This window comes from Camarhynchus parvulus, chromosome 1 (genome assembly GCF_901933205.1).
Source record: "Camarhynchus parvulus chromosome 1, STF_HiC, whole genome shotgun sequence".
Lineage (NCBI taxonomy): Eukaryota > Metazoa > Chordata > Aves > Passeriformes > Thraupidae > Camarhynchus > Camarhynchus parvulus.
The window spans coordinates 90,415,699-90,428,760 of NC_044571.1; the positions used below are offsets into that span (position 1 = coordinate 90,415,699).

At 47.5% G+C, this 13,062-nt stretch overlaps 1 protein-coding gene across 1 annotated transcript in view; it reads left to right on the plus strand.

The window, feature by feature from the left end:
• The first annotated feature begins 9,454 nt into the window (after positions 1-9,454).
• FSTL1 (follistatin like 1) overlaps positions 9,455-13,062 on the plus strand; it is a 54,186-nt gene continuing 50,578 nt past the window's right edge. Inside the window, exons 1-2 of the mRNA XM_030959094.1 lie at positions 9,455-9,583; positions 9,679-9,738. Of these exons, the coding sequence (XP_030814954.1) occupies positions 9,581-9,583; positions 9,679-9,738 (63 nt within the window). The 5' untranslated portion in view covers positions 9,455-9,580. The remainder of the gene's footprint in view (positions 9,584-9,678; positions 9,739-13,062) is intronic.

The following is a 13,062-nucleotide window of genomic DNA, read 5'->3' on the forward strand; positions in this document are numbered from 1 at the left end:
TATGAAATAAGGAATTGGAGATTTTCATTCTCAAGGCAGATGAGATCATGGTGGTTGGAGGAACTTCAGCAGAAGTCTCCAAAGGCCAGAATGGCAAAGTTATGTGAGGATGCAGAAAGGAGCTTTGTAGGCTCTTCAGATGGGTCCTTCCAGCTTGGTGACTTCCTCTGCAGCTGAGCTCAATGGAAAAAGGAATCTGCAGAGTAGAGCCTGATGGCATTCCAGTAGCTGGCTTCTGTTTGCAGGAAGGAAACAGCTTGGCTCTGTGCAGTAAGTAGGTGGCCTAGCTCCATACATGTGGGACCCCCAGCAGAGGATGATGTTTTGAGAGGGGTGGAAGGAAAAGAAGAATCCAAACAGAAAACCTCCCTGAAGTTTCCCCTCCCTTCCTCCAGCCCTGTGTGGAAGTTTTCTATAGCAGGGGCAATTTGACTCCCAGACAGAGGCAGCTCACAAAATATGAGTAAGTCTTGGGGAGAGGGGCAACATAAAGGCCCTTTGTACTGTATGCTGTGGAGTTAATCATCAGTCACTGTTGTCTACCACCAGTCCCTATAGTCAGTTCCACACAATATGATTACACCTCATCAAAGTTAATTTGCCAAGCTGTTTAAATGCCTGTACAGTACAGTGAGCCTCCTCCTGCTATTAGCATCTTTTTCAGCTGCTCCCCTGCTGAGGATGCTTCAGTCTGGGTGGTCCCAGCAACACCCTAAAGCATTTTTCAGTCTTGTCAGCAGCCTGGAATAGGGTCCTTTCTTCTGAGCTTTTGGCTTCGTTTCCCAGCCCCAGTTACAGGAGTCCTGTGGAAAATTATTTGAAGGACAAGAGGCAGTTCTGATAATGGAAAACGTCTGTGAGGGATTGGAACATTGGCTTGTAATCCTTGGACAAAACTGCCTCATTCAGAAAAAGGGAAGGGGGGGAGGGAAAGCATGCAGAACAAAGCTCTTATTTCACTTCACGTGATGTTTTCTCTGGAATGCCTCACTGACAGACAGGCCCAAATTTTCCAGGGACCATGGCCTTTATTTAAGCTCAGACAAGGCCATAAATGGCTGTGAGAAGTACGTAAACTCACAGTTTATGTTAATTTGTCATTTCCAGGCTCCACGGTAACTCAGAGCCATGCCATTCCCAGGTTTGGATTTCCTGGGGAGTGGGATGATGGAAAAGGCCTCTAAAAGCCCTGCCCCTGAGCATCTGGACAGATGTTGTGTGCATCACAGATTTGCACATGGGCACAGAGTTACAAAGCACGACTCCATCCAGACATGCCTGTGTCACCTGGCCATTAAGTTTCTCCCACCAAACTGGGAGAGGTACCCACAAAAGCCAAAACTGCCAAGGTTTTTTTTACTAGGAAAGTTGTTTTGTTTGGAGCAGATGACCTCATACCTCGCTAAAGGAAGAAAGAGGCAAGCTTTCAAAAGATACTGGAGATCTGGGTTCAGTGAACAGATTTTATTCAGCATTTTGGTCTCTACCAATGCTATGTTAAACAGCCTTACCTCTTGCTGTGGGAAGTCATGGATATAGACATTTTGAAAAGTCAGAAGTTCAGATCCAGTGAACACACTCCTTTTTTAAAGGTTGGATTGTGCTACTGTTAAAGTCAATTAACTTGGGAGTGTTGGATATGCAGATGAGATTTGGGAAGATGTCACACTTTGGGAAGATGTCACCATGAATTTATCCCCTCCCTCAGCCCTTCAGAGCCAGGCAGGCCCCTCCAAATCTGTGCCATTCAGCTGGAACCTGTTCCTCTTTCCAAGCCCTCTGATGGTGCTTTCATCCCCTCTTTTTTGCTAATGGTTTGCTTTGCTCATCTCCTGCACTCTGTTGTTCTGCCAGAAAGGTGTCTCTCACCTCCTTTGCCTTGCTTTCTGGCTGAGTTCAGTGATCACTGCAGTGCTGCACTGGCCCAGAGGAATATGTCATTTGAGCTTGTCCATCCAGCTCACCCAGTTTCCATTCTCGTGGGACAACTCATTCAGTTTGTAATCACAACTTATCCACTTTCCCTCCTATCACTAACATTTCCAATTCAAAAGCTTTCTCTCACACAGGTTGAAAGCAGTGACCTTTTCCTTTGGATTGGCTTTGTTTACAGCTATTTATCCTCTTCTTACACTTTAAAGGTCTGGCATAATCCTGACCCACGGAGTCAGCTTGGCTGCAGCAATTAAAGGCCAGCGTTCAAATATGGATGTCTAAGGTCAGACGCTTTCTCTGTACTTACCACCTAAATGCAACAACCATATTTTCAGGTGCTCAGCAACTGCACTTGCCAGCCCCTGTAGTGGAGCTGAGGGTGCTTAGCATCTCCTAGGGAATGACAGCTCTGGTTAAAGACAGGCATTGCTCCTCTGTGTGAAGGAAAACTAAAACCCCTTGGTTTCCACTGTGTAGCCCAGGGCTGGGAGGGGAATATATGATTTCATAGCATAGCTAAGCAATGACAAGAGCTAATCTCTAGGGTGAGCTGTGTTTACTAACACATTGCACATTTTCTTGCTTAGCAGCATAGTTTCTCATTTTATAAGAGTCCCTGAACTCGTGTTTATGTTTTAGGTCAGCTGTCCAAACTTACATGGCCAACTCCCAAGCTTTCTCATGTACACCATTGGAACAGACATCCTGGATCTGTGTACAGAACATCACAGCAATCTGTACTTTAAAAAGTCTGTGTCGACCTTTCCTTCAGGTCTCACAGACCCCCGGTGACTCACAGAGCTGCTGCTCCACACCCAGTCCCCACTGACCCAGCCTCGACTCACATAGCTCAAATGCATTTTAGGCAAATTCCTGAACACCTTCTTGCAAGTATCCCAGGCTCTGCCACGGGCTGGGACAGATAGCATAGAACATGATGACACACACATAGCTATCTCATCCTTAGAAGATGAGAATAGCAAAATTATTCAGAGTGTCTGGGAAGAACCTGAGAACCCCTGTCCTCTGGACCATGGAAGTGACTGGCATAGTCTGTGAGGTTTTTGTATATGCATAGGGTAAGGGTAAGGAGAAGGTAAGCTACAAGACCTGAGTTTGAGATGTAGTCTGACAGTCCTGTAGCATTGCTGAGACAGGATCTGCTGCTGTGGCAGTTGTTTGAATGGATTGGAGGCATATTGATGTGCACTGAGTTTCTACTATCACACAGCTATGGACAGATTGTGCAGGTTAGGAGACAAACTTAGAGCTGCTCAGTGGAGGGTCACCTCAGCGGTCTCTGAGGTCCCATACCTCGTAGATAGATTGTGTGGTGTTGAGGCACACAAAAGCCTCTAGACAAAATCTTCCCACACCTCAGTAGGCTCATTAGCTCTGTGTCCTTGCCCTTCCCCAGAAGTGGCTGGTTGCACACACCCCAGCACCTCCTGTGACTTTCATATTAATCCTTGAAATGCCCACTGGCTCTTCCGGCACTTAGTGCTCTGACTTGGTAGCCAGGATCTGTAGGTCCCACAGCCGAGCCACAAGTGATGAGCTTTGGCTGCTGAAGAGAGAGAGCCTGCTTCTTTTCAGCAGGATGGCAGGTGCTAGCTCACCTCCTGGAAGTTTTTCTGGATATTTCATTCAAATGTTAAGCTTGCCCCTGCATGACAGCAGCAACTGAGGGGTGAGACAAGTAAGCGTCATGTGGAACACTTGTTTTGTTGGGAAAAAATTAATAGATTATAACGGGCCTGTGCCTGAGCTCAAGACATCCTGGGTTCATTTCCTGCTACATTCATGAGCACAAGCCCCCTACTGTTTCAGCTAATGGAGGAAGTGCTCTTAATTGTGTGAATCAGGATTTGCTGGTGCAGATAACCGCTCGCTCCACAGCAGCAGTATTTTGGGAATAGGGTGCCTGGGTTATTGTATGGAGTGTGGCAGGGCCGAGTACATCTTTGTAGCTCAATGATGCAGAAAGACAAAGTAGCTGAAATTTCATTCAGCCACAGAAGACTCCTGGGTTTGACTCTGTGGTCTGACAGAAATTACCTTAGCAACTCCTCAGTGAAAGTGTCTGCAAAATGAGGGAGATAATAGGGAAGGAAGTGGAAGGCAGTGATGTTTATTTCCTCACTTTTGAAGAATAGTATCATATGTGATAGCTTGTGCTGTGAAGTGCATGGCAGGTGTGGAGCCAAGCTGGGACTCTGCCTTGCAGTGTTTCTTCCTGGCAGTGTGTACCTGCATCCTGCTTTGTGATGTAGCATTACACATGAGGAAATCCATATTATGAATTGGACAGGCCCATTCAGCTGCCTATACAATGGACAATTCACCTTACCTTGATACCAGACTTAATTAACTTACCCAAGACTTAATTTGCTAGGCTTCTAGCAACAGATTGCCTGTTGCATTATCAAACTGTCTCAGAGGGCCTTTTGGGGTCAGACTCAAATCCAACAAACTGAGGCAGTAGCACATAGGCTAGGACCTAATAATAATAACCTAATAATAACTGTGGGCGCAGGTATCTTGATTGTGACTGCCTCATTTGGATGAAATAAGGGTTTTGCTCATCCAAGTGATAAGGCACATCTCCTCTGCACCAGGTTGGATGTGCCAGGCAGTGACTATGAGCCAATCTCTGTGACCAGTCATCATCTACACAATGGTGGAAGCACACATCTGGCATCTGGGATAGCTCTTACTCCCCATCAGGCTAGGGGGAAGCCTTGTAGATGATATTGGACTGGCTGGGAACACTGCTTCCTTCATGCCAGCTGCTGCTCTGGATGCATGAGACATGTCCTTTGTACATAAAGGATCACAGTAATTCTCACAGGCCCATATCTCCAGATCACAGCTAGTGGACTTGGCAGTTCTGAGCTGTTTGGCCATGGACAAGCACCATCCTAGGGAGCACTTTCAGGGAATTGTATCAAACTGCTTTTGGATAGGTAAAACTTCTTTTGTGAGAGTGCTTTTAGTTTAAAGGTTTTGCCAAACTTAAAGGACCAAACATGTTCATTGAATAATTCAGGTTGGAAGAAACCTCAGTCTACGCTCCTGCTCTAAACAGGGTCTCTTCTCCAGGCTGAACAAGCCTCGTGCCCTCAGCCTCTTTACAAAGGACACGTGAAGGAGCAGAATCAAAATCAAGAATGTTTAATTTATCTGTGCTGCATCCTGGCCTGACAGCAGTGGAGTGAACTGGCACATGCTGAGACAGAAGCACGCCACAGTACTGAGGACAGATTGACTGGTTCCACGCTGAGGCTTTGAAACTGATTTTTCTTTCCTACACCATGACTTGGATCCAAGTGTAGTTCAAGCCCATGAGGTACTGTGAACATCAAGTTAGCCTTGGCCAGGCTGTGGCAAATGCAGAGTGGATATGGTTACACTGTCTGGACATGGGTGCAGCTCTGTGCCCACTCCTGATGGGCATGGCCTACCTGGGTTATCACACCTGAGTGCTGGGGCTGGATGAATTCTGTGAGGAAATGCTGCCTTTGGGAGCTCATCTGAAATTAGAAAAGTTCACCTTGAATAAGGGATACCAAGGATAAAGATTAAGGCCCAAGTTGTCAAAGTATTTAGGCATTTTACTGCTGTAGCTGATGGAATATCCAAAAGCCTATCAAATGCATTGACCATTTGAGAAGGCATTTTATACAAACCACATAGCCTGCTAGTGCTATGTGTGCCCTTTGGTCAGCAATGTCCCTAGCACTACCTGAAAATAAAGACATCTACTAGGGGAGAAAAAGAGGGGAAGGTATAGCACTTTATTACATCAGGTCTGAAACAGAGCTTTAAGGAATAATGATTAGTACAAATACTGCAGCTGGAGCAGGAGCAAGAAACAAGGAAACCACAATGAGAAAGAAATTACAAGAGCAAGGGAATGAAGAAAAAAAAAAACTAAGCCAGAAGAATAGAAAAAAAAAAATCTGTACTTAACAAAGTGCAGTCTGCACAGTAACCAAACTCCAGAAAAGTAGTTACAGACTCGAGTCAGCACTGCCAGGTCAGGGGGACACCTGGAGAAGGCTGCTGAGTTCTCAAAGACGGTGGTGAGGTGTCCATGTGATCCATGTGTTACAGCTCTGGGGACCCTCACGCTGGCTTTGTGGTCATCCTAGAGTTCATTTGGGTCTGATGCCCTCATTTTTGAGGGTATAACCCTGTTCCAGGCTTTCCCCTCATGTTTAGCAGTCTTGGCCTATGTCTGCTGGGGAAACCCAGGCATCCCTTGGCCCTTCCTCAGGTGCTGGCAGTCTGGTCCATGAGAAGTCACTGCTCACATAGCTCAAGACAACACAGATGTCTCCAGTGCCACACGAGCTGAGCCTTCTCAGCTACAACCTTAACAGGTTTGCTACTCAAAAATAATTCCCTGCTTCTTAATTCCACCAAATAATGTTGCTGCAAATTTCCTACTCTTCAATGGGACAGACTGTTGTCCTGTCACACAGGCAACTATTGTCCTGTCGCAAAGGCCACTTGCCAAACAGCTTGGTTTCTTGAATTGTAACCTAAAACGCGGTGCAGGCTGGGCAGTCACTGACTTCATCACAGCAGTGTGAGCACAACCCCATCCCTTAGGGCAGATGTTTCATATGGCAGGGGAAATGGGGAAACATGAAGGATGTGGGTGGTGGATAGGAGTGAGGTAATGTGGAGAGGGTGATATAATGGTACAGCCACAAGGGTTGGGTGAGGGCTTAAGATGTAATTTTTGGCTTGTTTAGCCTCATTTCCCTGGGAAACGAGGCTTACAGTATCATTTTGGGTGTATATATGTGCACATGCTGTAATAAGGGAGAGGCTGAGCCTTCAGAGCAACCCTCATGAGGCACCAGAGATCCAGGGGAGTGATCTTGACAGGGAAACAAGAATGGAGAAAGCCTCTGTTGAAGCCTGCATTTTATTAAACACAGGAGAATGTATCCACCCATGAGATGTACACTTGTATGTGTCCAGGCTTCCCTTGATCTGCTTCTCAGTCAACAACTTGTTACTGAATTTCAGTTGTGCAGCCACTTGGGGATAAGAATGTATCTCAAAATTTGCAATCCCATATGTGTAACAAAATGTTTGTTTTAGAAATACCAGTGACTGGAAAGTAAGCATCAGCAGAAATGAAATACTAGTATATGTAATAGAACAACATCTTCTCTGTAGAGCAATGATTCCCAATTTCTTTGGCCCACCGGAGCATTGCAGCCTTCAAAATTTCAGGCAAACATCGTTCACCCTTATAATGAAGCTTTTAGCTGAAAGCATTTTTATGATACTTTGGTTGTGTAGCCAGAAATGATGAATTACCTTATCCATTATGGCCGCAGCTTGAAAACACAACTGTAAATGCATTTGCTTCCCCCTTATTCTAGTGCTTCTGATTCAAGCTGTGTGTTTTGGGTCCATCATGAAAGAGCAAAGATTCCCATCAGATTTATTTGTCATGCACTCAGGTTGTACAAACTGTTCCTTTGCAGTTTATGGTTTTAAATGGTGAAAGTTTGGGAAAAAAGTGAAAAGTTTGTTGGATATCTTGTATTTGGTTATAAAATGTGTGCCTTTGTACGCAGCAATAAGGCTCTGGTGTATGCAGTGAGATTGTTTTGTCTTGTGCTCACCCTTTCTGATGTTTGTATGAGAGATGCTTTTTGGTTTTTATTTCTTCCCATTTCCACGTGATAGGAACTAACTTGAAGAAATATATTTTCGTGTACCTGAATGTCAACACAGAATGGGAAATTTAATCCTTTACTTTCTGTTTCATATTTAGTCCTTAGAGTATACAGAAGAAAAACCCATGCCCATGGTGACCTACATAATCCAGCAGAGTGCCTAATCACACCAACATGAGGAGGCTGCCTGTGGTATCAGGGAGGGAATGTGGGCACTGGGAGACCCCTGCTAGTGCTCTGTTCTGAAGGCTGATATGAGTCACTTTTACTCTCTGGAAATAGAGAGCCGCCTCATGTAACACAGCTTCCACAGAGCTGAGTATCAAGGGCACAGAAATTGATTAATCTTTTAAAATGTGTTTATCATGGGCTATTTGTTTTTTTCTTATCATGGCACTCACTTCAGGGTGACTCAGGGTGAGCTTCTGCAAACTAGAGGCCAGCTGATTTCAGCCGTAACTATGCCTGTGCTGTATCATGAGGCAATCAATGACTCCAGAACAAAGAGGTACATCATGAAAGGTGAGTTTCAAAAAACCAAAACCAAGCAATGAAAATCACATTGCTCAGCATCAGCAGCAAAATAATTAGACATCTCTTCAGGATGGATTTATAGACTAGTACCATTCACAGGCAGAAGAAGAACTTGCTGGGGAGGATGCTTTATAAATGCAAAATTAGTAACAGTAGTCCTAAAAACAAAACTGAGTAAGGAAGCAGAGCCTGAGGAAGAACAGAAAAATGAACAGCTGCCATGAACAGACCAGATGTGGGCTGATCTAGGGTAACTCTTCCCAGAGTTTTCTCCTTACAGCAGGATGCTGGAATACTCTGGTCTTTGTGAATGAGGGTACACATGCCAGCATCTCCCTTGGTGCCTGCCTGCACTGAGGGCATAGAATAAAGCAGGAAAAGAAGACAGCTTATGGGCATGCTTGGTTAGAGTGAGATGGTATTTTAAAGCCAGGGGTGTCATTTTTGGTTACAACAAACCTCAAAACTCGAGAAAATGCCTTTGACAACTGGTGTCATAGTGTTGCTTGCTGTGAGAGAGGTTTCTGAATGTGCCCAAGGCAATGGGTCTCTTTGCATTGTCACATCCTCTCTTCTGCCTACTGGAGGCTACTGAAATTCAGAGATAAAGAGCTAAAACAAGAGGATCACAAGTATTTATACACAAATGAGCACCACCAGGCATTTCAGGTGGGATTTTGAGCCCCTCTGCCTGGCATGAAGCCCTGGCTGCCTGTTTTGCTCAGAGAACATTTGGATGCTATCATATATGGGTCTGAACCCTTATTTTTAAACCTGCCCACATCCCGACACGACTGACACCCGTAGCTGTGGCCAGCACTTCAGTGGCCTCAGGGTTGGAGCGTGGGGGGACAGTGTGTTGAGTGGGTGAGTGAATCCCGCCTATGGAAAAGCCACCTCGTGCCTCAGTTTCCCCATTTTTGTGACAATGTGAGGGGCGGCTGCGGCCCCTCGGCGGAATGCTCTTTTCCCGGCTGGCGGGCATCCTGCCCCGGCACGGCTGTCGCCGCTCCTCGGGAGCCCCACCGGGGCAGGGCTCGGGGAGCCTCCCCGGACCCGCGTTCTGCCCGGCGGGAGTGCGAAGCCGGGCGTTGTGGGGCGGCAGCCGAGTCCCCTGGACGCCCCTCAGCCTCCTGCTGCCTTCAAAGGCCGCCGAGGTCGCCGTGGGGCGCCGAGGGGCCGGCGGCGGGGTGGACGGGGGCACCGCCGAGGGGCGGCGGGGAGCGGGCGGGGGCCGGGGAGGAGTCGGCCCCGGGGCGGGGGTCGGGCCGGGCCGGGGGTGGAGCCGCGGGCTGGCGGGTCGGGGCGAGGGGGAGCCCTCCCCTTCCCTTCAGCAGCGAGCCGGAGCCGGGGAAGGCGCCTCCGCAACTCCTCCTGCCCCGCCGGTGCCGCCCGCCGTCCGCAGCATGGTGAGAGGGGGCCAGGGCGGGAAGTTCGGCGGCGGCGGCGGCCCCGACGGCCCCGGCCCGGCCCGCGCTCACCGCCTCCCGCTCCTTTCTTGCAGATGTGGAAAACTCTCCCGCTGCTCTGCGCCCTGCTGGCCGCCGCCCGCCTGCGAGCTGAGGTAGTCGCGGGGCCCCGGCGGCGGGACGGGGAACGGGACGGGACGGGACGGGTGGGGACAGCGGGGGCGCCGCGGCGCCTGCGGGGGAGCAGCCGGGACCGGGCAAAGTGGCAGCCGGGGCGGAGAGGGAAGTTGCGGGGCCGACGGGCGCCTCGGTGGGGCGAGGGGCTGTGTCCGCGCCGGGGCCGGATCCCTGCATCCCGCCACCGGGACGGGCTCCCCGGGGCAGCTCCCTTCCTCCCTCCCTCCTTTTCTCCCCATCCCTCCCTCCCTTCCTCTCTCCCGCGCGCTCTTTCCCTCGCTCTTCTTTTCTTCCTTTCTTTCATTGCAATGACATTGAAAACCTTTGAAAGCCCCCAGCTGCAACCCCCCCAGCTCTGTTGACAGAAAACAAACGGTGCCTGCATTCCCGGTTGCGGCGGCCTCCCTAAAAAGTGAAGTCAGAAACAAAATATTTGATAATTACGGCAGGGGAAATGTGGAAGTGATTTGAGGAAAATGAACTCAAGCTGGGCTGGGAAGGGAGGCCGAGCCTGCCTTCAGAGGAAAGCGGTCCCACTCGGGGGGCAGCTAGTCCTCCCTCCCTGCATTTTTTCTCCCTACATGTTTCTCCCAGATGGCGAGACCCACCCTAGAGCATCGCAGTTTGGCTCCACGAGAAAAAAAAAAAAAGGCATAAACACGTCTGGTTCCCTCTTTTTATGCCTCCCACCCGTGGACTGTGCTGCCCGGGTTATGGTAAAGAATGGGATTTAGGATGGAGCCCATCGCTGTTGTTCTCTGTCCCTGAGCAAAGCTCTTTGTGAACTCCCTGCACCGGCCAGGAGAGGAGCAGAGATGATACAGGGTGGTTGTAGCCAACACTGTTGGGCTCTGGTCGCTGCTGTCATGAGAACCAAGGGGAGTGGGAATCATCTGTAGTACGGACCAGCATTTCACATCTGCCTGTACATGATAATATTGTAATACACATTCTTCCCAAAGCGTGACATACTTACGTAGTGAGTGTTTCCATGCATCCTCTCCAACACTGTCCTGAATAAGCTAAATCGTGTTTATTCATTTTCTTGGGAACCCTAAATAAATCTTAATCAGCTCGGGTCATTATGCACCTACACCTCTGTAGGAAAGAGGTGCGCAGCATAAGAAAAATTGTAATAACAGCTAAATAATGATGACACTGGTCTGAGTAAAGCCTTCTGGGATCAGTAACCCAGAGAAACAGTCAAAATATGTTTGGCCCTGCACTTGTGATTTCACTGGTGTCACTAACATTGTTGAAGTGCTAAATCCTGCTTTTTGCCTGATTTTCTCTAATTTGTAGTACCTGGATAGCTTCCCAGATGTAAGTACTGTCATGTCTCTGTGTCTCACCTGCAAACTGAAAGTAAGAAAAAATGTACAGCCATCATGTTCAAAACTTGGTTTTAAAAGCCATTTAATACTTGAGTGAATAAATGAATTATTATGACTGGCTTCAGAGATAATGGTCCAAGTTGCAAACCAGTGAATGTCTTGGTTTGATTCCAGTCCAAGTTCAGGAAAACTTGAGATTGATGACTGAGGTCTGGGTCTCGTTTCAGGGAAAATGGACACTTGAGGCAACTTTTGTTTTGGGGTTCAGTTTGATTCCTCTGTGCTAGTAGCTGCCAAGCAGTGAGTATCAGTTCAGTCACAGGTAGCATCCCACCCTCTGGGATATTTAGGCCTTCTCATTTTCTAGGGAGTGGGCTGTGCTTGAAGGTGGGCTGCTTGTAATTCAGAGACAGCTTTGATGGTTACCCACTTCTAAATGTTTCTTGTTACTACTCTACTGCATCACTGGCATTCAGTAAGATTAGTGTGGCATTTTCCTGTGTGGTTTTCCCTTTCCAGATTTTGGAAGCGATAACCCTCTCTATGCCTCCTGTTTCTGCTGCAGCTTGCACTTTGTCCCTTTCAATACATTCAGAATATTAACACTGAGCCTTAAGCTTCTAATCCTTTTGTTAGCAAAACTCTGAGTTGTACTGGGGTTCTTGTACAACATTCATTTCTACAACATTGTTAGGTGCATAATTAGAGTCTTTAAGGAAAGAAAGAAATTGCTTCAGTAAATGTTCCTGGCATAACTTCATGCAGACTGGAAAATCTGAGGCGTGCCAGAACTCTGGAGCTTTTCTTGGCCTGGTTCAGTAACAGTCACAAGAGCAATAGACGGTGAACTGTACTCCTCGGATGGAGGCCAGCCACCAGCTTCAGACAGCCCCTTTTATCTCTCTCTTCCTGGGTCAGACTCAATGAGCTGGCTGTTCACTCATATTAACAGGGATACTGCAGATGTGAAGTTACTCATATTCTCAGCTGGGGCTCCCAGAGCATATGGAGTGATTTTTGGGAAGCATCCATCACAATAGAGGAAAAGGGAGAGGCTTGAAACGTCTGTTGAATGTATTTAAAGTCAATCAGTTGTTCACTTCCTGCTGGAGTAAGTTACCTAGTTAGCACTGGAGAGGAGTCCAGGTGCTATTTGGCTCTGCCCATTGAGGTCTGAAGGGTGGTGTGTGGGAGCACTTCCACACCAGCATCATTCTGTGTCCCACCAGTTACTTGTTTCACAATAAGAGTGAGGGGTTTTCTTGTTTTCATTTTCACTTAAACCTCATTCAGAATCTTTGAGAAAGTTAGTTTCACCATGAATTTTAGATGTTAGGAAAGAGGTTTATGCCAGCATGAGTGTATTGGTGTGAGCTGTGGATACAAGTCCTTTCTTGAATCCAGCCTTGCCAAGAGGAGAGGTCACTGACCTGGCCTGCCTTCTGCTCCTTGCAGGTTTTCTGACCATTCAAAATAATCTCTGGGGCCTGTAGCTGTTTTTCTGAACTATCCTTAACCCATTTCTGGCCAAATGAGCCAGCCTTTGGAAAGAGTTATGTGTAAATGGTTTGATCTGACTTGTTTCATTTTGGCTAAAAAGGGCAAGCAGACGAAGGCCAGCTACTCCCCTCTTGTGAGGAGTTGTACAGACAGATCTGAGGCACTGTAACCCCTGAGCAACACCGTGGTGACAAATATCTGGAGGCAGATTCACAACCTTTTCTAAAAACATGGTGTTTGCAGTGTCTATATCTGTTGTAACCTTGGGATGATTTTTTTTCACCTGACCTCTGTTTCCCTCACTGTAATTTTTCTATATGAAAAGCTGAAAGGGATGTTAAGGGGGAGAGAGAAGGCAGAGGTTTCTATTTGCTTAACTCACCTAAGTGCTTCCTCTTGATCTGACTTGGCTGCTTTTTCATGTAAGGAGAGCAGCTCTTCACCCTTTCCAAGACTTGTGCCCTTTGC